General features: G+C 33.4%; 2 protein-coding genes across 2 annotated transcripts in view; one reads left to right on the top strand and one right to left on the bottom strand.

The window, feature by feature from the left end:
- LOC143144270 (neurotrimin) overlaps window positions 1–25,946 on the bottom strand; it is a 291,951-nt gene that overhangs the window by 35,298 nt on the left and 230,707 nt on the right. Inside the window, exon 3 of the mRNA XM_076306522.1 lies at window positions 4,928–5,135. Within this exon, the coding sequence (XP_076162637.1) occupies window positions 4,928–5,135 (208 nt within the window). The remainder of the gene's footprint in view (window positions 1–4,927; window positions 5,136–25,946) is intronic.
- Window positions 15,073–16,152, top strand: LOC143144526 (uncharacterized). Its single transcript, XM_076307031.1, has one exon. It carries the CDS (start codon window positions 15,073–15,075, stop codon window positions 16,150–16,152), a length of 1,080 nt encoding a protein of 359 aa, XP_076163146.1.

Here is a 25,946-nt window from a genome sequence, read left to right as displayed (position 1 = left end):
TTTTCCTTAAGCATGACGATTCATCAACTTCAGTGATCTATGAGCAATGGTTTGATTAATTTAAAATGCGTAGGCAAACAAAATTTTTAACTTCGATGCATGAGTCCATACATTTTACATTATAATATTCTGATTATCTATCGACTGTATGAATTTTACTTCTCTAAGAAATGTTTTAAAAGTATAATGAGGTTTCAAATATAAAATAGCATGGCATCAACAGATTAATGTATTGTATAAATAAATATAGCACACTACATGTGTTTATACTGTGTGTATCGTAACATATGGAATTCACTTTAGCGATAGATTGAGGATGCAAAAATAATGAAAGAAGTTCATTTAAATATGTGCCCCATTTGACTTTGTCCTTAAGTTACAACTATTTTTGTACTGCGGTTATACTTAGTCACAAACTGAGTTAGAATAACTGATTCTACTAAACTGTTGATATATTTCCAATACTCGATAAGTCCTTGATATCTCTCAAATCTGATTGAGTATTCTATTTTATAAGACAAATTATTAATATTCAAATTCCATTTCGAGTATTTTCTGTAGAGGTAAGCAGCTGCACAACACTCGAGTGCAAAAATGGCTATACTGAACTTGTAAACGGTTAAGTAGGGTTTGCATGAACTTTTTTCATTTTCTTTTTGTTTCCCAGATTCATTGTTTATGTGGGTTCCATGTAAGGTAGTTCTACAAGTTAGGATACATCCTGCATATGGAAAGAGCACTTATACTTGTATAAAGTAAACCATAAAAATGAATTTACCGTTATATAAATGTATAAAGATTGAAGTAAAGGATTTTCCATCGTAGCTGTCCTTTAACGACCTTAAATGATTTTTAACCATAGATTACTTTACACGTTTTAAGACACTTTATTAGAAGGTAAGTGAGAGAAAAGAACATATTTCATTTTATAAAACAAAATGTACTAGCACAATTGCTCATATTTATTTAATGATATAGATGGAAAAGACCTGATTAAAAAACGTAACTCGATTCTACAAACTAGAGATAAATATTCTGCATTTGAGTATTTGCTCGTGTTTTACATCTACCTGTCACCTTACTGCACCCTTTCCTTTCTTGATTTTACTTGTTTTGTATAAACATTTCCTCTAACAGTTCCTAATAACGTCACGTTATATTATATACAGTCACGTTATATTACAAGTGAAAATAATTGCAGGCATGGTACTGCGCATGATCATGAGTCTACTTCATTTCTTATCCAATAGTGTGGACTTCTATCAAATTTCCAAAAATCAACTTACACTATTGCGATAGGTAATTCGAACGCCATTAGGCGATTGAAAACACCTAATAGCTTTCATTCAGTAGCAAATTTACATCGATGATCAATATCCAAGACCTTGGAAACCGACGCTGATTAATTCAGCAAAGAGAAGATTGGAGAAACTTCATGGGGAATATTAACCTTCTTTAACTTTCTGTGGATAGCGAATCCGTTACAGATTTGAAGACAAATCACATATTTACTGTTCCATAATGCCCATAACTCTTCAATAGTATTGTGAGATATACTCCATACTTGAATTCTGCTGTTCAATCAAAATTAATGAGAACAGAATTCAAGCAAATATTTAATTACCAAACATAGACATTCCATAATTCTAGTATTTGATTCTTCTATTGAATTCGATGTATCTATGTTGAACACAAGGATAGATCCACAGACAGATCGGCCACAATATTCAGGGCAGTCACAGAGGTCGCAGAGGATGCCACAAAGGTTGTCAAAACCGCTACAAAAGTCACAGACGTCGAAGTACGTGGAAGTCTTTTCCATAACCACACCACAGATAGCAAGGTTTTCTGAAACCACATTCTGTTAACCGCTTCAGAGCATAACAATCGGCTCTTGAGGTACATTACGTAAGGCAAATTGATGATCATATGACCATGGCAAAGCTTCAGATACGCAACTCATCTAAACTGCTAATTTGTGCAGAGTGCTATTGGGCACATGCAATAGCAAACTTCGTAACAGAGGCTAGACAAAGTTTCATCCCCATTGGAGTTTTCAACTAACTTTCAACATAACAGAGTCCCAATATCAATTCGATCGAAGTATAACGAAGTAGAAAAAGTATTTGAATTTTTAGTCATAATTAATTCTTAATCTTACGCAGATCGCGGTCTTCACAATTTCTTAAAAAATCGCGGCATGCAGTGGCATGTTTTGAGGCGGATATTTCGAATATTGTCTTTAATTCTTTATAAGTTGAAAAGTAACGTACGTAGGACATATATTCATATGACGTTTTTTGCCTATTTTAGTGTGTGGATTCACTTTCTAAAGTATCGACATGCATTTATGAATCAACCTGTATGTTTAGTAGTTTGTATATTTAATCAAGGATTTAATTCTATTTCTAGATATTTATAAATAATTGATATAATGTTTGACACAAATAAAATGCTAAAAGTGATCGTGTAAGTAAACAATTTGTTCAACAAGAGTTTTTCAAGAAAGAAGAGGGATCCACATATGGCTGTAACATTACTGATTGGTTAGTATAACAAAGTTTTATAAATGTTTTTGTGAAAACTCTATAGCAAACTTTAAACGCGTTTTTCTCGAAACTATGTTTCAGAAAGTAGCCTTCATTATATCTGCAAAAATAGTTGATCAATTATCAATATTTTCAGTTAAAATTTAAACGAATACCCACTTAAAAAAATGTATCTGCATTATAATTTTAAAACATTTATAGTAGTAACACGTATGTAAACATCAAGATTATACAAACTAAGCTTAAAAAAGTCGAAAGAATATAAAAAAAAGTTTCAAAACATAGATAACATAAGCACTCTAAAAGTATTCAAACAACTAAATAATAAGATATTTATTAAATAATTGAGGTTTAATTTTCTGTTAATCTATCATAAACACTTATCGTATCTTACAAATACTGCGTTGCTACATGATGTGTATCAATTTTTCAGTAACAGTTTCCTTCACAGTATTCAAAAAATCTATAATTTTTCCTTCTAGAGTTTCCTTCGAGTCAATAGGAAGTTATTCAATTTCCTGTCAATTTCTGCCCTTTAACGTTCAATTGGGTTAGATATCTGGACTTAGTGCTGGAGTTTCCAAAACTTGGGACGTGTTACGTAACATCCATTCTATCATATTACGTGTAATATGCTTCAGATTATCAGTTTGTTGAAAATGAAATTCGCATCGATAATCATGAAACTCCTAACGCCTCTTCAAGGTTGCGACTGTTTATTATAAATTATTAGCGACTTCTTCTGTTTATTATAAATAATAATTCATTAATATTTCCTTTTATTAATAATTAATAATTTAATTAATAATTTCTTTTCGAATAATCTGCTACTAACTTTTTCCGATAAATCATGATTGTTGAACTATCAATTAAATGAGAATCTTATGAATAATTTGTAACACAACTATTTCTTCGTAATCACATGATTTTCTATTGTCAAGATAGTTTGTGTGTCTACTCGAAATTGATCTTTGGTTCTTTGGTCTTGGGTGTTTGTGATAAATATGCAAGAATACTGAATGAAAAAGATTTTAGTTTAAAAAATATTTTCTTTAACCACTTCTTTTTTTACAATTGTTTTAAAAAACGATATTTTAATAGTAAAAATGTATCGAAAACATTTAAGAAAAAAGAGTTCAAGCTTACGTGTCTTCTTTACGGATAAATTAAAAAATGTAATGATAACGTAAAATTAGCCGTATAAAAATTACTTGAAATTAAAATCAACAATTTTCAAAATTGTCTAAAATCCTTTAAAATGAGTTTGAAGACATTAGATATTCAAATCGTAGTAAAATCCGAAATGTTGTTCCAAAAAATATTCGATTACGTGTTGACTAACTCGATAATATAAGAAATCATTAAAAAACAAGATCTATCATAATTAAAAAGAAACATGTGCACGCATGTAAATTGTTCTTGAAAGAATCAGTTTTCTCTACCATTGATCTTTATTTCATCAGTGTTGCTAATGATGCACCATTGGAAACAAGTTAATAACGTATTGCATGAACGTTTCCTTGCAAAATATGTGGTACAGAAAATTAGAGTGACAGAAATTCACAGAATACGAATTCCATTCTACGCGGCGTAATCTCGTAAGTTTCCTTTTACTTTTGCAGATAATCCCGAATAAAAGTTACGAGCTTGAAAAGAATAATGATTGTGGCATCAGATTTTATACGAACTGACGTAGAATAGTTTCTAGGAAGTTTTATTGCGATTTATAACTGCCGAGTTCCAAGGTGCATCACTTTCTGGTTTTATAATGTTATTCCTCATTCAAGAAGGAACATTGTACGCTACATTGTTCCCTTCAGTATGAAATACGTTTTCTTCTCTTACACGAAGAGCTTTTATTAACATCAGCCACTAATAAGATTCATCAGACGGTTCGTTATTTACAAACTGGATTATTTCAATTTCATAATTATAATGTTCATTATAATTATAAAAGTAAAAGACAAATCGAAGGAAAAATTAACGATATTACCAAAATTTCCAAATTTGCATCTCTCCCATCCTCGAGAGTTTTATGTGTACGTCTATAATGATGAGAAAATTTATCCACAATGAGAATATACGAATAAATAAAAATCTCTTGCTTTTCAATATTCGTAAACTGTACTCTCATGCGAAAACATTATGTTGGAATTATTAACTCCTCAATGACGGTGGCATTTTACGATTTTCTCTATGCTGTCTAATGTCACTGTTGATATTGTGTATTATAATGATTATATTTGTAAGCGCAAACAGATAAGTTTTCCGGTTCGGTACTTTAACGATGCGTTGTGTAACATGTAGAACTACCCGATTGGTCAGCAATGTGTTAATACATGATCGTTTTTTGCTTACACAGAATTTAGTGAACCAACCTACAACTTCCAAGTAACCAGTTTGACTCTTCATTGGGTCGGTGTTTATCTGGCACATATAAGCACCTCGATCGGTTTCGCGCACTTCGCGTATGTGCAGGTACCACGTTTTGTGCTCCGTATGTGTTACTCCAATTCTGTGATTCTTCGTAATCACATGATTTTCTATTGTCAAGATAGTTTGTGTGTCCACTCGCAGCCATGCTACCTGTAAGAAAGAGACACGACAACATTCAGTTTACTTTCAACAGTTTAGTAGTAATTGAATATCAGTTATGATTAATAATTTCCTCGTATAAATGTATATTAATTTTAATCATTCTTTTTATCATCTTGAAAAAGGAAATGACTTGTTTTATTGTCTGCACTCCTTAAGATATAAATCGTAATTTTTATAGAACTTTGGAGAACGTATTATTGAATATTAATTACTAGTACCTGCTACAAGCATGATTTATTTTTTTTATTTATAATACATACTTTACAAATGCACGTAGTTTTTATTACTTTCTTGCTGAAGATATCAGAAAACGTGTATAATAAAAGCAAATCAGTTGGTAAAATAAATTGTTCATCATATTCACTCTTCCAATAGGTTGTTCAATAAGTTTTATCGAACGATAAAACTTATCGAACAATCTAATATGTACATACGTTATATGTAAATAAAGAGTCTTCTACTCTGGAAGATCAAGGATGTCTTTTATTTACATTTTCTTTAAATTCCAGATATTGGCACAGGTAAACTTGGCAAAGCTACTCATAAACTTGGCAGAACGTTAATCAAATGTGCAGCTCAAACGTAACTGAGTTCATTTTTTAATACTTTTATTCTCATTTACAGCAGGATATAATATGATGAAAGTAATCACGAAGTTGAGTAACGAACTGTATTATAGTATACATAATTCCATGTGTGGATAGAACAGTCTCGTGTTGCGATGTTTAACTGTAATCCAGTTTTTCTTAGAACTATCTTTTCCCTAGTTACCGTTCTCACAAACTCCGACATTAACGAATCATCTTTATGATATATGACATATATAATATATGAAATAAATTTGTCTTAATCGTTGGGCCTAAGACTACAACATATTTCACTCATCTCTAATGCATTTAAATGTCCCTCCTTGAGTTAACAAAGTTTTTAAGCCACCTAAAGTGTAGTATCGAATTTTCCGCGTCCGCTTAGGCCTGCTTCGAGCGTAGGCCTAAACAAGATAGCGCGTGCGGTCGGACTTGAGTTAAGCTAAACATTTGGCGCCGATCGGTCCGCTAGCTTTCCTGGAAGGCACGAGTATCCTTTACAGGGGGTCTTGCGCGACGACCGAGCGTGAGAATGCATGGGGATGAAAGGGAATACATGTGGTTCGGAGAAAGTGAAGAGTGTTTGGAAAAGACGAACGATTGGGATGGCCGATCGTGACCGAATGTCTGAAGTGAGAGAGACTGAGGATTGAAATGAAAGAGAATGAATGGGCATGACTATATAGAGCGCGAGAAGAACGTTAAGGGACACACACAGTATGACACAGTATGACACAGTATGACACAGTATGTCCGGAGAGTGTGTCGTGGACAGTATGACTGAAAAGACAATAAGACAAGACAATTAAAAGACGCACCAAGCGAAACTAACCACCGACACTACGTCTAGGACTATTATCACTGTAACGTATAATATAAATATATATATATATATCCATAAACCACGCACGAGTACAACAGTTATTTGGGGGCTCGCACGGGGATCAATCACTCAAAGATCTCTTCTCAAGTGATTTGAAGAGAGAAAAACAACGAAAGGAATACTGCAAAGAGATACTACGTATCGTGTACAAGTGGAGATCAAATTAATTTTTCTAATTCTTGCTTATTAAATCAATATTTTAGAAATATGTACAAAGTCACGCGAAGGTAATTAACATAATTAAAAATCAGTATCGATTGGAATCCAGTGATTATCTGAATATATAGACAACATGCGTTTTGTCTGAGCAATGCTACTGTGCAGGCAATACCCAGAGAAATCAACTCGTACACTGACGCATATTGTACACTGTTGCCTATTCAAATTGTACCGTGAAGAGCAAGTTATTGTTCAGCATGCACAATTGGTAAATGCTTCTTTGTCTCATTGTATTCTGGTAGTGGAGTAGGCATAAGAGAAAGCTGTTTCTTGATGACATAATAACTTTAGTGACGAACATATGTCGGAATTTCGTTACTCCCTATAAAGTTTTGGATAAATATACATTTATTGAAAACATTTTCTATTTGAATAACTGGATATATAATTTCAAAATTTATTCAGTATTGAAACATCGGTAGGCTGAGAATCACAAATACTACAACGATGTGAAAATAACACGTTTGCCGAATTGACGCAATATTTTACCGTCAGTGAATTATGTAACCTTATTTTTATAATACGTGCTATGTGTATAATAAAATGAAACTAGCAACGAAAAAATTCAAGAAGAGAAAATAATATAGAAATATGTATGATTTCAGAATTCATATCTTGACAGTTTAACAGAGAGGAGTTTCTAGATTAATAAAATGTATAAATAACTCGATTCATTGAACATTATTCGTATAAATGCAGTATAATTTGAAACTGTTAACGAACTTGAATGAAATTGTTATTCAACTTACCATTACGTCACGAATTCGATTAATTCGAGAAACTCTATCAAAACTTTTGTAAACAATTTATACAACAATTAGTACTTCCTCTAGCTATTATTGTAGTATGTTTGTTTATAAATGGACAGCAAATTTTTAGAAGAGAATATTTTAAGTACTTTAAGTTCCCAGTAAGAAATATTTTGATAGCCTAGATCTTGCAATTATGTTTTAAAACGAAGCTTTAGGAATCCTCGTTTTTTAAATAACAGTTGGTAGGAAACTTGCATTCATATTCAAAGTCTTATTTCTCTGACCATGTCTATATATGTATATACGGAACATGTTCACAATAGTACACATACAAACACGTTTATAGCTTAAATTCTTCTTTGATGTGTTCCTGTTACTAGGCGTTATCATTAAACGTGTTATAGTTTCTGAATAGGTCTGTTACCAGTTGGGAAGCAAAGAGCAAGTTAAATGTACAGGAAGGGCCAGAAGCTCGTTTACAAGTATAACAGCAGTTACTATGAGGGATATTTACTTAATGATCATACATGTTGGAATAAATGTTTATGTAATGTATTTCATAATTTATGGGTAATATTACATCTCTTTTGTAGAAAATCATATAAACACGAAAATATTTAGAAATACAGCGTAATTTTATATTTCGTAACATCTTTCAAACTCCTTCATCCTTTTTACTTCACCCTGGCAACAGACGAATTCGTACAGCAAACACAAAGAAAGGACTACTGATAATACACTTTTCATCTTTCAAATTCCTTATATTACGTAATATCTTTTTGAGATAAGATATACACTCGAAAGATTTTGAAATGTAATATAAAAGTTTCTAGAATCAAGTTATTCAGGAAAACTGTTATACACGATACATCGCGAGGTAGAATTATTATATGTACATACGCATAACAGAACTTCAAAATCTGTGTAAAATAGGTACTATAACATATCAAATGATTCTAAAGTATAATTGTTATATGTTTAGAGAAAATTTGTATTTTTCAGAACAATATCGTTTTAGTGACCAAGATATGCAAATGGCAACATACAATATTTTTTATCGAATTGTCACATTTTCTGTCCAGTAGGTTGTCATTGCGTTATCCTCCTCACTTTCAGGAATCATTCTTACGCGAGTTTCTGTATTATCTACGTTCTACAATCGATGGTGACTCGCAAGAAAAATTAGAGAACTCTGAAATTCAGAAATTTGTAAAAATTTGTGTGCAAATAGAATATTTCGTCCATAATAGAGATTCAGTTTTCGTTGATACATTTTATTGTAAATGTTCACAATAGTACACATACAAACACGTTTATAGCTTAAATTATTTATAGCTTTAATTGATTGGTGATATTGTAACAAAATTTTATTCACTGTAGCAACAAAAGAAATTTGGAGATATGTATAGAAATCTTATATTCCCCTTCGATTACTTAATGTTTGCAACTTTTGGAACGACAATTCATAATTAAAAATGTTATGCCAAGTATAGTTGGTAATACAATACTGTATCAACCAATCTTATTTATTGATTGTCGTTATTCTCTAGTCAGAGTAATTACACTGCTACAAGAATTCATCTAACAAAACCTTTCCTTGCCAATTGAGGTGAATTCCCGCGTTTTTCTAGAAATCCGAGCTTTAATCATTCTTCCACGTAATCCTTTTCCCCTTCGACTTCTGTTCTTTTCTGTTTATTTGCCCATTATTTGTTCTCGCTTTCCCCGTTACTCATGCCTTCTATCGACTTAATTCGTCACAATTTATTTTCTAGGTCGCCATTAGTATACATATATACCATGTGTTCCAATTATTTACTATTGCTATTAAATTGAGTATACGAAGCAATATCACTTAACAATTGAGTACTCTGAACAGTTGTATCGCTCTGAATATATATGTATAATAATTACTAATCAAAGGAATACTTATTTAATGAGTTTATCGTTAATGATGTATTCGACACATATAATATTATTTTTAACAGGTTATACAAATTATATGTAGAATTAGATACAAATATTAATATATGAAAATGAATATTATTACATTAAATTGAACAGTATGTGTTCAATTTATTTGATCAAACGAAATAAATGACAATGTTGTTTGATCAAACATAAGAAAGAAAATATTCGTTTTTTATTTTATGATCGTTTTTTCTTAACGATTCGTCCCCTGTCCTGCAACTACTAAAGCAAATAAAAGACTTTTCATATTCATACTTGAAAGTTCTTAAAATATTATTCGAATAAATTGTAATTAAAAATTGTCCAGAAAAGGTTCTATTACTCTTAAAACGATACACTGAAAAATATAATAAATTTTAATTCGCATTATTGACAACTCCACATATGTTTGACGTCACTTTGAAGCTTCTATCAACGCGACACATTGTAACTCGTCGCCATGCATGTATCTACATATGTAATACCTATTTACATGCCGAACTCGGTTATTGTTGCTGTAGCTCGCTCATTCTCGGTGTTCTATCCCATTGACTGTCCTTTCCAAGGGGCGGTTTAAGTTCGACCAATTCTGAGAATAAATTTTTGACCATGCTTCGATTAAATTATCTACTGATCCCAGTTTTTAAATAATATATTACTCTCTCTTTGAGCATATAAATATGAATCCAAAAAACTCTACTGGCAAGTTCAAATTTAACGAACGATTGATTATCATCATCTCACGTCGTGTTGTTTCTCGATTATTTGCTTTAAAATTCTGGTTACGTATCGGATTATATTTAGAAAATTCCGTTCAAATATTATATATCATAACGTTAAGAAATCAACATTACATAATAGTTTCGAATTTCTTGTCAAGATTCTGACACCTTTATAAAAATCAGCGCGTTGCAAAAACTTACCGAGAACTAAGATTATATAATAGTTTCGAATTTCTGGTCAAGATTCTGACACCTTTATAAAAATCAGCGCGTTGCAAAAACTTACCGAGAACTAAGATTATATAATAGTTTCGAATTTCTGGTCAAGATTCTGACACCTTTATAAAAATCAGCGCGTTGCAAAAACTTACCGAGAACTAAGATTATATAATAGTTTCGAATTTCTGGTCAAGATTCTGACACCTTTATAAAAATCAGCGCGTAGCAAAAACTTACCGAGAACCAAGAAAAGATTGCTACAGTGATGGCAGAACAAAATATAAAACGTTTCGCTCCAATGTTCCGAAAGTAGATTGTGCCCGTTACAGCGCAGGATTGCTAGAAGGAGATCGTTTAACGGACGGTCTCCGGACTTTTATTATGGTCAACTCGTATCTTACGCGGATTATGACGGGTACGTGGAATGCAGCCCACATTACCAACGCGTAGAAATGTACTAAGAATACCGGTGAGCTACGATTATTCGGCAACCTATTACGATCTTATTCCATTTTCCTTCTTCCCCTTCCGTTTCTTTTTTGCTAGTGAAGTTTCTCTTACCGAGTATTAGATCATTTCATAAGCCAATGCATATTTAACTGTGCGAACTTTTTACTCGATGTGAACGCACATAAACAATAATCCTATTAGATCGAACCATAAGAAATTAATCAGTGTTTTATACATATTTGGTGTTCTAGCAGTCGTTAGAATAAGTTTCAGAAAAGCGTTTAACGTTACGATCCCTTCAAGACCAGTTTTTATAAATGAAACTTTTCCTACTATTTTAAAAAGAGAATATATTAAAGTACTTGGTCACTATGGAAACACACTTTATAACATATTATAGATTAATACTATGAAAATAGAAATCTTTCAGATGTTGGAATGTATGAATATGCTTCTCCTCTTTTCTTTTTCGATGGTTATTCATAATTTAACTGAAGATGGTTTAAATATATTGCAAAATTATATAAATTCGATATATTTTGATCACTTTTCAATATATTGAAATAATACACTACTGAAGAAATATATAATTTCACTTTGTATTTGATTAATTTGTAATATTATTCATAGTTAAATCTATTGCTTCTTTTTGTGAAATTATATAAAAAAAAAACGTGAAAAATAATGCTATAAAATCGGAATTTTTATTATAGTATTGAGTTCAATTTTGTGAAGATTCAAACTAAAAACTAACGGTTGAAAATTAAACAATCGAAAAAATAAAAAACTAAAAAAAATTGTTCCGTTATTCATTCATTATGTTCCTTTCTTAAAATTCATATCTCTTGTATTTTGCAATCACAAATACGAGAGTAGAGAACAAGAAAGTAGTTGGAAGTATTGACGTAATAAACAGACAGGTGTAAACCGTAACGCAGTTAGGTGTAAGAAATACAACTAAGCTCGAATTACGTAATGCTTCATAGCACACGAGTTCAGTCGGCACGATGTACTACGTTACATTTCGTAAATTCTCGTTCTCGTTTAATTAGAAGCATTTGTTCTTCGTAAAGTCCTTTTAACTGCACCGCTGTACCACTTTTTTCTCAACCATCTGACTCATTGGTCGGCACATTTGGTTCTTTTGAACGTTGCACGAAAATGTGCATAACACGAGGAAATTCAATTCTTCTCGAATATCTAAGACGAACTTTATTGGGATTTAGTTATTCATTCACTTACAGTAATACGGTCATTCATTTATGTGCTTATTCTCTGCCGTTCATTCATACCGTAAGATTTTCCAGAGATTACACGATTTCTATTATGCGATTTCTGCTTCGTATGCTTATTCTCCTTTGTAGTCAGAAACAAGAGAGCTTAATACTTTAAGCTTTGTTTCCCATTTTCATGTTTATAAGTGATTTCTAGATTTTTTATTAGAAATCAGAATAAATTGCTGATACGTAATGTTACTCTTTCGCGTGTTTAACTGTTATTGATTTCGAGTGTGTCGAACAAAGTCTCAGAACTTTCAAAATAAATTATGTAGAGGAAAATATATATGTATAGGAAAATATGTCTATTCCTCTGTTATAATAATATATTCCCTCTGCAAGGTTACGATGCATACAAAAGGAAAAGTCAAACCCGCTCGCACCATAGAACACACACACACACACACACACACACACACGTTTTCTCGAAAACTCTTTTTAACTTTTTCTCGATACCGGTCGACTCACGTCCGTATCGCTAGTTACATTACAAGTCATCTTTTGTCTATCGCAGCTGGGCTTCAATGAGCTATCGATTTACCGAAACAGTCACTCGCTCAATCGAAACTTCACGCGATTCGCTCGCGCAAAACTCGTCCCTACAATTATGAATGTAGAAAATTATAAATGTGAATGAATGACTTTTGTAACGTCCATTTTTCTACCTGGAATTACAAATCTTAGTTTATTGTTAAAAAAGAAAGTAACGAAAGAATCTCTAATTAGAATATGCCTAATTTAGAAAATCACTTAGCAAACAATAATCCATAACAAAGGACAATGTTTGTAAATGGTAATTTTGTTACTCGTCTGAAGAAAAAGTATTGTATATGACATTTTCGAGTTAATTGTCTAGGAAATCGTTCACTAAACCTGAAGGAATTTTAATAAAACTGTAAAGTCATAAAACTATTGTAGGATGTTACCGAATAGTATGTGTATGTCTGTGTGTGTGTATGAGAGAAAGAAAGCATGAGGGCCAGCGAACGGTCCGAGGTGCGATAATGTCAGGCACGTTTTTCGTAATGCGTGGGAATGAAAGGAAGTGCGTGTGGTCCGGAGCAAATGTGAAGTGTTTAGGATAAACGAGCAAGGGAAGTGTTTCTGAGGCGTGAAAGAAGAGCGTTTGAACTGAACGGTGGACTGTCCGAACTGAAGTGCGAAAGACGAGCAATTGAAATGATGCCAGACTGAGAAATTATGGGTGAACGTGACCAGATGCACGAAGTGAGAAATGTTAAGGATTAGAATGAATGCATGTAAGAATATAGGGTGCCAGAGAAGCGTTTTGAGATCACTTGTTATTGGAAATTAGGCGAAGCGTGTCCAGTCGAATCGAGAAAAGACTTGCGTAGTCAGCCTCGAACGTAGTCAGCGTAGTTATAGTTTGTGTGTTTTGTTATTGTTCTATTTCTATTATTTCATTCAATATATGTATATCCTAAAACTGAATTCACCTTTTGATAATTCCTCCAATAAATTCCTACAAAATTAGGGGCTCGTTCGGGATATAATTCCGCTACTATTGCTAGAGAGGAACAACAAGGGAAGCAATTGTAGTATCTGTTTACCAAACATGCATTCACGCACAATGACGGTAAACAATTAATCTCCTTCTGAAAACCTTTTCCGAAAACAATAGAATTGTTACTGCTCTGTTGTAGCAACAGTTTTACGATTTATCCGATTTGAGAGAATTTTCATGGACTTTCTAAACGATTTCTCTAATAATTACTTAAAAAGTAGACTGTCTACAGAAGTTGTTGGAACCTTTGGGTATTCCTTTGTGTGAGCGAGGACAGCGTTGTAGCCATTAAGGACTGTCGACCTACCTTCGAGACTCACTCATTTGGCGCCCATTCAGCTAGAAGGCTGCACTGCAAGGGACTTCTAGACTCAAGAGGATCAGCATGGTTTCATAACAGAGGAAGAAGTTATAAAGAAGTGAACGACTGCCAGGATCTTTCGCCAGGCCCTTGCTGGCCAAACAATGGGACGTGGCGGTCAAGTGCTGTGCAGATGACCAGCCAGGACTTTGGACAGGACAACAGCTGGTCGCACGCAGGCAACGCAACACAGCTGCAACCCACGCGGATTTGTTGCCTTTGTGGTGAGTAGCGACGCCAAGTACGCACGAAGGGGAAGGACGACTACTTTACCTCGGAGTCGCAACCAGACACAAGCTCCAGTCTTCAGATTCGACGCCAAGGAGCAAAGTCGACTGAGAAGAACACGAGCGAACTCCCGACTCAATCGAACACCGTCACATCTGTACAGATAACCTTTGCTTTCTTATATATCCATCATCTTATTTATAAATATTAATTTACTTAGTGTTTAAATACAGTAACTACACTTCAGTGTCTCGATCGACCAGTACAAAAGTCGTCGAGGCAAACATTGGTCCTTCGAGCTGGATACAAAATAAGAAAGCGATTGAAGTGAGCTTGAACTGTGAGTGAAACTGAACTGTGATAATCACGGACTCTGAATTATCAAAACAAGTGACTTAAACAGTGAACAGGAACTTTGGTGATCGGTGCAACATTGAAGCACATCATTGAACAGCATCATCTGTAATTGGACTTGGAAATTGATTTTGCGAAATTCAACTCCATACCACTTGGGCTTCGTAAGCAGGCTGCGAGGCACATCAAACGGACAACCTATTGAACAGTGTAGTCGCACGTTGTCACGGTCGACAGCAACTCAATTGCAGCAGTTCATACTTCTCTTTCAGTAGAAACGGTGAGTTCCCATTCACTCCTCTCCTATATTCAATCTGTACTGAACACTGTGTAAAATGGACAACTTAAGGAAAAGGAGAACAGTAATTAAAAGGGCTGTTATACGTTTCTCAAACTCAATGAAAGCATGCAACGCGGATTCCAATACCGAGGTAATTCGCATCCAGTTAGAAAAGGCAGAGCCTTTGTATAATAAATTCAACGAAATACAAATGGAAATTGAAATGTTGACATATGACGACCAAGAAGAGATCGCGAAAGAGAAACTTGAATATGAAGAATTTAACGAAACCTATTATCGCGCGGTTTCTACGGCAAGGCGACTGATAGCTCAGGCTTCGCGTACCTCTGCTGGTAATGCAAGTAGGCTTCCGTCGTTCAATGGAGCCTTCAGAGAATGGTTAAAATTCCGCGACAGTTTCTGTTCTTTAATACACGAGAACGCAGCGTTAACTAACATTCAAAAATTTCATTATCTGCAAGCGGCACTAATTGGTGACGCAGCACGTGTCATAGGACCACTCGGTTTTTCAGAGGTCAATTACGCGTCGGTATGGAAGAAGTTACAAGAGCGATACGAGGACGAATCAATCCATTATCATGTACAGGGACTGTTCGAATTACCTGTGCTTACTCGGGACTCCCATTCAGAATTTAGACAGCTAATTGACACCGTAAGCATTCATCTCTTATCCCTCCAAAGCTTAGGAGAAAATATCGATAGTTGGGACACAATGATAATCTATTTATTAGAATCAAAATTAAATGCAACTGCGAAACGTGAATGGGAAAGGGCCCTGACTCATTTGACTTCTAAGCCAACGTTAAAGGGCATGATCAAATTATTGGAAGAACACTCCAAGTATTTATTTGCAATGGACGTTAATAAGGCATCCAGCAATGAAATTAAGGAAATTAAGCCTACAGAAAAGTATAATTCAGCATCAGGGGGCCGCGTAAGATTATACACGGCAACGACCAAAAATTGTGATCTGTGCAAGGAAGGGCACGCATTGCATGCGTGCGAAGAGCTTAGGCGATTACCTGTTCCAGCCCGGGTACAGAAAGTGCGAGAATTGGGGATTTATTTCAATTGTCTGTTTAGCGGTCATCGTAACAAGGATTGCACCTTTGGCTCGTGTCGAAAATGCAGTAAGAAGCACAATACCCTTCTGCACTTGGACCCAACCATGCCGTGACCACAGACCTCAATACCGTGGGACTCCATAAAGATTGAAGGCGACTCCGCATTAAGGAAAAATGGGCCCGTTCCCGCACAAATTACGCAGGGTAATTACCTGGTCCCTCGCGCCTCCCGGTTTAACTCGGTTTACGTGCTACTGGGCACGGTCACTGTATACCTGCTCGACAGAAAGGGCAGGTAGCATGAATGCAGAGCACTCTTAAACTCATGCTCACAACCGCATCTAATGATGTACGATTTATGAAGACGTTTGGGCTTGGTACGTACAAAATCAAAAGTCACACTCACAGGCATTGAACAAGGATTGCAACCCGTTCTTTATTAAGCCAGAACACGGACGAACTCCCGATTCAACCTATCAACATTACAGTCTACAGATTGGACGCCAAGGAGCAAGGTCGACTAAAGAGAACGCGGGAGAACTCTCGATTCAACGAGCAACGTTATACAGTCTTCAGATTCGACGCCAAGGGGCAATGTCGACTGAGGAGAACACGAGCGAAGTCCTGACTCAACTGAACACCGTCACATCAGTACACTTAACCTTCGCTTTCTTATATATCCATCATCTTATTTATAAATATTAATTTGCTTAGTGTTTAAATTCAGTAATTACCATTCAGTGTCTTGACCGACCAGTACAAAAGTCATCGAGGCACAAACAGAAGTAAACGAGGAGAAAACACATTAATTGGGCAAGTTCCACTCGGTATGATATTCAAACTTTGAAATATGTTTCTTATTGTACGTTGATTAAATATTTATCATTCTCTCATCCCTTGGGATATATAGATGTATGTGAACATTTTTCTTTCGTCGAGCTTCAAAACTATCATTGCTATTTCGAATATAGTCTTTCAGGATTCATTTGGTAATGAACATTGTCCGAGCGTTTACAAGACATTAGTACTAATTTAACAAACGCTCGAAATATTGTCAATAAATACATTTCATTTCAGAGCCCGATTAATTACATAGGAATTCTTAGTTTGTACATTTGTAGTTCTAAATTACAGAAGAAGGTAAAGTGTAAATTGTCGGAACTCCAAGAAAGTTTAGCTCGTACTATTTAACTAGTAATTGAAACGTGAAGTCTTTGCATACATATGTTACAATTACAGACTGAAGAATTATGAAAAGCGACCGTCAACCTTTTAGTCCATTCCGAGTTTAACAGTGTCGTGAATTCAGGATACGTCAATCGTTACTTACAATTAGAAGCAGGACACCTCTTGGGAGTGCTTCAAGTTTTAATTATAATTGTGAGAGTTTCTGCGCATATATAATTAAATTGAAATCGTCCAGGCACAAGACTGTAAGAATCCGAAATCTCAAATATAGCGAAGAAGTCACGTTCGTATCGTAAACCCAGTCTATACTTTAAAACTTAACAAATACGAATCAAACAGGTTATGAATACCAAATACATTCAGCAAGACCTGCTGAAAAAGTAATAAAATTAACATTTAAAAATTTGTATGAACATATATACCGACATGTATTAATATTACCAAAATATCTTACGCTACTGTTGCTTCGTATTTTTAATAAATCGAAAAACATTTTGTAGATCAAGTGTAGACAAAAAAAATGATCCGAAATATTATTAAAAAATGTGGAGAAGAGAAACGATTTCGCAAAGCTGAAACAAAGTTTCATTGCTATGAAAAGGATAAGTTCATCCACGATTTGTGCAAAAACAAATTATGGAGACGTGGGTGTCAACAATACAGTGTCTTTTAATAAATATTAGCAAAGCGAGGAATTATTAAAATGCTGGAATATTAAAAAGTATTGAGTTCTTCGCATAGAATATGCATATGTATTATATATTGCTGGTGGAAAAAATGGATTTGTCCAAAATGTTGCATTAGTTAATTGCAATATTCATTTAATTTTGAAAAATGAATTACAAAGAAATTTTTATTCAACATTTCACCTAATAGCATAATTGTTATAAATAATTCTCTGTACCACATGACACAATTACATTAATTATCTTCTAAGTACCCAAAAAAAATGATTGGTTGGTTAATGGAAAATAAAAATTTATATCTGGACAATATGAATCAATATAAATTATTTTAGTTGGTAGAAAAATGCAAGAAAACAGAAAAAATGTTTAATAAAATTACTTGCAAATACTGTACTGCGATTGCCACCCTATACGTATGAATTTAATCCATCGAATTAGCTTGGGCTAAAATCAAACACTATCGAGCGAATCAACCCTCTCGGACGAGGAATTGGAGAAATCAATGTACGAAGCAATCTATGCAGTTACACAAGGTGATTGGAAAAAATTTGTTGAACACATAAAAAAACCGGAGCAAGATTTTTGAGAGAAAGACGATTTGTTACAAGATACTACGGAAAATATAGACAATTAAATCACTGATACAAATGATGTATCAATTGACAGCAGCAGTAATAATTTAGAAGATTTGTAATTGTTAAATTTCAAACGTAAATTAACAAAATAAGAAGAGCTAATTAAAAGCTATTAAAATTATGTTAGTCCCTTTGAGCATCAAGTAACATTCGTGAAAATGTTGCGGCAAATAAAATATGTAAAAATACACAAAATTCTCAAAATAAAATGCACATTACAATATTCAGAAGGCGATACAGATCTGTAAATAGATTCTATTTACTGTAGTTAACTTGCAGAAATTATGAACTGTAACTGTTTCAACAAGTGTATTGCAAGCAGTCAAGTTTGATGCAAATACCACAATGGTCTGCTGTAATGCGAGTATATAGATGCATAAGCGGCCGACAAACGAAATGGAATTTTTGTATTATTTGTTGAAGTAACTATGTATGTTTATACAACGTGCCATTACATCATGGTTTTTGGAAATAAAAATCCAATCTTCTTATTATATAAAAAATTGCTGTATTTGTTCAAATAAATATAACCGACTTATTTTTCTTAAACATTGTTGTTAACTCTGGTATTTTATTCTAATTCGCTAAAAACTATATAATTTTTGTCAAAAATAATACAAATTTAAACAAAAATTTATTAACTTAAAAAATTAGTTTTAAATTTATATTACCTCGAACCGTTTCCGAATTAGCTCTTTAAGTATTAAATTTAGGAATATGATTATATCTTTTGAACTTGAGTTACCGTAGATAAACAAAAAATACGTAGTTAGTACTTTTTTTTTCGTTTTTCAAGCTTATAAAATTTCATTGAAATCGTAACTGAGTCGTCGGCAATCCTTTCTTGTTAGACAGGGAATACTGTATTTATAGAATACAAACGAATCGATCACACTATAAATGCGCGGTTGTAGCCAGATACCTGATTTCATAAAAATTAATGGAAGAAGGCACCGTGCAAAGTCTCCCTTGCGGCGTAGTGTAGTAATGCATATTAAGTCTCGCCAATTCGAAGAATATTGAATTGTGTTTGGATAAAATCTCTCGGTGAACGTGTTTACTAAGACGACACACACACGCGCGCGCATACTACTGTATTTGATAAATTCGCGCGTCTCAACAGTCAGTTTCTTTCAGTATATATCCATTTCACATTTATGAGATCTCATAGTTCAAGCTTAGAAACAAAATGGATGAATATATGCACATATTGTTTTTCCTGTGATTTAGTAGAAAACATTTTTGTTATTCCTGTGACGAACTATTATACACACGTGCTAGATAATGGTATTGGAGTAGCATAGTTTTTAGGAGGCAAATATTTCTAAACGTTTTCCAGATTAATAAAGTGATTGACGCCAGAACAGAATACAGTAATTTCGTCGTTTCTTATGACAATCAAATGAGTTTCTTATGACAATCAATTCTAGATAAGAATTTTGTCTATTGCTGAATAAGGATACTATCGATAGTTACTTTTTATATTTTTCAATCATTTAAATAATGAATCAAGTATATTAACAGTAACAAAATGAGGCAATACCCGGAAATCCTTTTCACAGTACAGAGTGTTGTAGAACGATTTTAAAATTAATCGAATGTCAGGAATTCGATCTGAAACGGTCACCCTTGTAATTTATCAGTTAGTGAACACAGAAAAGTAAAAAATATAGGTAAGTAAAACTCAACATTAAATTTAACAAAGAGACAAAGAAATTAGTTCGAAAACACTATCATCCACATTCATTAAGAGTATTGCGAGGTGGCAGATAATCTTTTAAAAAATGAGAAAGTTCGCAGAACATTTTATAGCAAAATATGTTGAATTTCGAAAAAGGTATTATTTCTTTTTACGAACAAAAATTTAATACATTCAAATTATATGATAGGATTCTGGTCTGGAGAAAATTTACCTTGAACTGGATATACCATGTAATAACGTAACAACCTATAATAAAACACAGAGGTGATGGAGTAATGATACTGCATTCGTACAGTTTCTCCCGGATTCGGAAAATTCATATTTATTGGTTACATAACCGATAACATATATATTTGAATAAATTGTAACCGCACGACGCGGCGCGCGTTATTTCGACTACGCCGTGACATTATCGGATATATAAATTAGTGGACAAAGAATAAAAGGTCGTATCTCTTTAAAATCTCGAAAGCATCTCCATTTATTTACATACTCAGTAGAACATAATAAATCATTAACGTTACTTCCTTTCTTCTGAAAAACGGTCGTTACGACATGCTGATAACATTGGACTCGAAAGAACTCGAGATAAATAGACGCTGCTACCTAAAACAAAAATCTTTATAAACATATTCCCTCGTACATCCGCTCCATATATTTTACGCCTTGATGTTAATCCAATTGGACTTGAATCTTGGGATTTGAACACTTTTCTTTTAAAGCTTCCGCTTTGATATTCATTCACAGTGTTACGAGAAAACCAGGTAATAATTCTGAGCAAAGCTGCGATGTCTCGTATCTACCGATTTCGTGATTTCATTTTAAATCATCTTCTCTCGATTCTTCGTTGTCCATCTTATATACTTGTGTCTTCTGTACCATCCTGTTCTCACTCTGATCTCTCCTTATTCGACTTTGCACCATTCTTTAAACAATCTTTCCAAGATTTGTCTGTTTCAATATTCTCAATTATTGGCCTTGCCAGTCACTTCAAACTCACTGTATGACTAATAAGGATAGTCCCAAAAGTATCCAACCTGACGTATAGATGGCGGCAGTTTTTTGAAAAGAATGACTAAGGGAGAAAGTACCGAATTTATAAAGCTTAAGTTTGAAGGTTGATGACACTGCATTGTCTAGTGTTTGTTTGGCAGCTGTTAATAGTGAACGCTCTTAATAAAACGTGAAAAAAATTGGTTATCATTGTGTGATACAATACTTTCATTTGAAATGGGATCAAACCCATATGTGCTCTTATAAAATAGCATCCATTGACACATGCGAAGAACGAACTTTTGAAAGAATTGAAAAATATATTGAACCTGACTTTACTAAAATATTAGCTTACTTACAGCATAAAAGGTTAAAAGTAATTCTTATGAAAAAGGTACAGCGAATAAAATATTCAAAATAGAATTATGTAAAGGTATTTTAGTCGAATGTATAACTATTTTTGTTTGTCTACGTAATATTTAGAAAATGTATTCTTTTCATTACTTTTGTAAAAATTTATTTGTGTTACCCATCTTTATTTTATAATGACCTAGAATATGTAAAACAAAGGTTTATGGAAAAGTGTACGTTGAAGTTCGATTCTTTTCGTAGTTATAAGCATTTATTCGTATTCTAGGAACTATAATCTGTTAATATTTTCGTCCTAGTATCCCATTCACCTAGTATCCCCTAGTATCTCATTCATGAAACCCACGTAATTTATATCAAACGAACTTTCAAGTATTCATTCACTTCGAATCAATTCATTCCTACTTTTTTTTATTCATTTCTACCGCATTTCCGTTTCTCGTTTTATAAAGGTACACACACATAACAAATTTTGTAGAAGTTTCGACTTAAGTTAAGCCATAAACTAAGGATTCCACAAAGATAAATCTGTTTCGGTTCTAACGTTTATTTCCCCCCATAAAACCAACCTCGTCTGAAAAAAAAAGAGAACGAAACACGCGTAAACCTGTTGATATCGTACATTCATCTTTTTGACTTTTCATTTTCGAGACTTACACTTCTATATGGAATGAAGGCACAATGCGGTGGATGCGTTACTGTAAGTAAGAATGAATTGCCACGACGTAAAAGCACATCGTTGTACCATGGCGAGCAATGCGAAGAAAAAATTACCCCAGGACAAAAGTGGATGGTTTCGCCTCATAATGCGAAGCGAAAAAGAATTGTGCTTCGTCATGTTAGCGATTAATAAACGGAAAGAAGATTCCTCTTCTGATGTCCTCTCGCCGTTAATATTTTTAATTCTCTCGAGAAAAAACGGTCGGAAACACTGTACGATAACACTGTAAATATAATATATAATAATGATTTTATTGGTCTCGTAGCGATCGAAATGTTTATAATTCTTATTTACTCTACGGAAACAATTGTATAACACTTATATTCGATACATCAGAGTACAGTTGATGTTTTGGAACATTTAGCTTTGGAACAAAAAGCTTCGGTCGTTGAGTATTCGTGTATTCTATCTTTAAAGAGGAATAGTTTATTAAAACGGATATACACAATGTGGTGGCATCCCTCACACTTGTCACTAGAGGGAAACTCGACCACTGTCCGTTTCTCATAAATTCCCGTACCATCTCTGATCGGTATACACACGATCCTTAACTATTCAATGTCTCAGCCTATAAGGCAAAACTTGCTATGATACCTGCTCTTCCTTTTCCTATTTTCGCTCGCTCCCCCACTCCATCACACCCACACAAAATTACCACAATAATATTTACTCTATTTCGCTTGTATTTAATAACACGAAACGTGTCTTAGGACGATATTATTTATTTCGAAGATGAATGATACTATGGTAAGTAAAATATTTTCCTTTAACGTAAGTCACATTTATCGAGAGTTTAAGATCAATGGAATTTTTTAAAACGGGATGTCAAGTTTTCATTGCTGCAGTTATATTGCTGCAGAATTCTAGGTAACAAAGCAAATAATTCAACCATGTATCATAAGTTGATCTTTGGATAATCTTCATCGCAAAAACTTTTGTTTGAATCAATTTTGATATATTTTTCTAGCTGATGAAATTGTAACATTAAGAACCATGTATTTCCTCTATTATTTCAATTCATAAATGATGCTTAAATTGGCCATCAACCATTTCGATACATTTCTCGGGGCAAAAGCCTTACCTGATACCATCAAACGTACATTGAGAAGAGCAATTTCTTCCAGAATATCTTCCTGCGTATAATGCACATGCTCTTACTGCACTTCCCCATGGAATCATATTTCGTCTTTTTTGTATGGAGAATATTTTAAGTTTAACTGTATTGCCTATAAAGTCTGAACTAAATTTACACTTTGTCGTTAAATACGAATAACTACTCTGAATTATGCTTACAAATGAGAGACAATCTCAGGAACGTATAATTAATTGATGATATTGTAATGATTAATCGTCACTTTGAATTTTGCTGACGAAGATTACTTAAGGGTGTAAAACTGTTTGAAATTTAAAAAACGATAATTTCTTTTTATCTTAAATAGTAGTTTGAAGTCTTAAGAATAAAATGTGAAAACTCTGTCATTAAAAGAATTTATTTTTAGTGGTATGAAGAGCGTAACAGATTCGTATATATGCATATTGCAACGTTTTGGCTCATGCATAACTGACTATTTGGAAACTCTGAATTCGTTTTTCTGGAAACTATGTTTGCAAAAATGGGGTGTAAGATATCCGAAAATCCAGCTAACTGATTATTTTGAAATTTTACAGATATCTTTACTATAAAAGCATGCAGATATTTATTTTCATCGGTGAATAAACTTAGGTCTAAGTAGAAATTTCGAGCATATCCTGTAAATAAAGTATGAGTAACAGACAACACTATTCTTTCCCGGTTCAATCATTTCTTTTCCATTATTTTTTACTTCTTTGAGCAGACTTCTATTTTCAATTTGTATTTTTCTGTTCTGTTATAGCATCGAAACAAAAGTATAATGCTTCACTAAAAATTTTCTATCGTACTCTCAGATTCTGCGCGAAAAATGACAAAGGAAACCTTATTATACTTCTTTTGGTATTCCCTACCATTTAATATTTATTTCGAACGACACATTCTTGTAGATTCTCTGCATAACCGTTGTAGAACCGGTATTGGATCGTTACATAACCGTTATAGAATAATTATAGAACCGATACTAGAAACATAACTAGAAATGCTGTGTTCCCCCTTTTTGGTTCTTTATATCAGCTATTTCGAATAACGGTTCTTCATAACTATTTCTCCAAGAACTTTTACGATACGGTCTGAAACAGTTATTTCCATAAGAGTTTCAAATCCTGATAATAATATTCGATGTAAAAGTTCGACCATCACGTTTTGAGTTTCCTGTTACCCTACTTTACCTTTTACGCGAAAAGCATCCAAAAAGTAAAAACCGACCGTGCATAGCAGGTGCACAAATGACACTTGCTGTTTTTTGTGTTGGTGCATGCCGTTGGCAGGATTTATAGCACGAGCCCAAGACATTTGCTATTTTCGAGTTTAAAGGCTCTTTAGTTTATTCAGCGTTCGAGTAATTAACGCGTAGAATATTTTAACTGGGTCGGGTGAAAAGTTCCGGTCTCTTATTTAGAGTTCAGAATTCTTGTTTTTCGCTTTTTCTATAACAGACTGACGTGTCAAAAGCCTTTATATTATCGAATGACATAATTGAAATTAGTTTTTCGTGTCTCGAAGACCAACGTACGAACGTCAAGAAAATTTTACCGTGTTATCAATAAACACTGAAAGGAGAGTATGAAGCTACCGAGAGACTATTCTTTTTTAACTAGAAGACTCAAATAATACAAAATTCAGAAAATGTTAGTTATACTGGTATATTATAGACAATCTATTACCAAGTATTATACAAGGGTTGCATGGTTTAGTTGTTATGGTTAAATTGATATATTTTTAAATATACTTAAAATGTATACATTTGTTATAAAAATATACATTTTATCATCTTTGAAAAGTATAACATATCAAATGTGCTTTAAATTCTAGAAACTGAGACAAAATAAAGGAACCCTATGTAAGTTCTTTTATAGACCTGTTTTTTAAATGGAACTAAACATTTTCTCATATAAATATAAATTTGTTTCATTTCTCTGTTTATAAAAGTATTAGGTATAACCACTGAAAACGTAACACTTTATAAGATACTTCGTATGTTATGTTTGGAAACTATTTCATTTCAGCAGGTGTTCAAACATTCTACCATTAGAGTCATACATTTTCTTACTCGTTTCTTCAGACATTTCATTACATGGTTAAGCTATATATAAGTTATACTCGAGCAATTGGTTTTAGATTTAAGTTACTCGCCATGAATTGCATCCAAGGCTTTGGAAAACATTTCAAAGTTATTTGAAAGTCATTACAAAATAAAAGAAAATGGTAATATGTTGCTCCATTTAAAAAGTACAAAATAATTTTCAGAACTTTGAAAATGTTAACCTTGAACAATAAATTCTTTGTGCATCATATTTGCCTTTTAAAGTTATGCAAACTACGTTTGTAGGAGCTTCTCGTGTCTACAAAATTTAAAAAATTACTGAGGTAAACTTAGGTGAATCTAGTATAATTCAATAAATAAAAAATACTGAACGAATTACTTTTTGCAGAACTAGAATATCAAGAATAGAAATAAGTTTTCATCCCTAAGTTTTTGTC

Source organism: Ptiloglossa arizonensis, chromosome 3, assembly GCF_051014685.1.
Source record: "Ptiloglossa arizonensis isolate GNS036 chromosome 3, iyPtiAriz1_principal, whole genome shotgun sequence".
Classification (NCBI taxonomy): Eukaryota; Metazoa; Arthropoda; class Insecta; order Hymenoptera; family Colletidae; genus Ptiloglossa; species Ptiloglossa arizonensis.
This window is presented reverse-complemented; position numbering and strand designations above follow the sequence as displayed.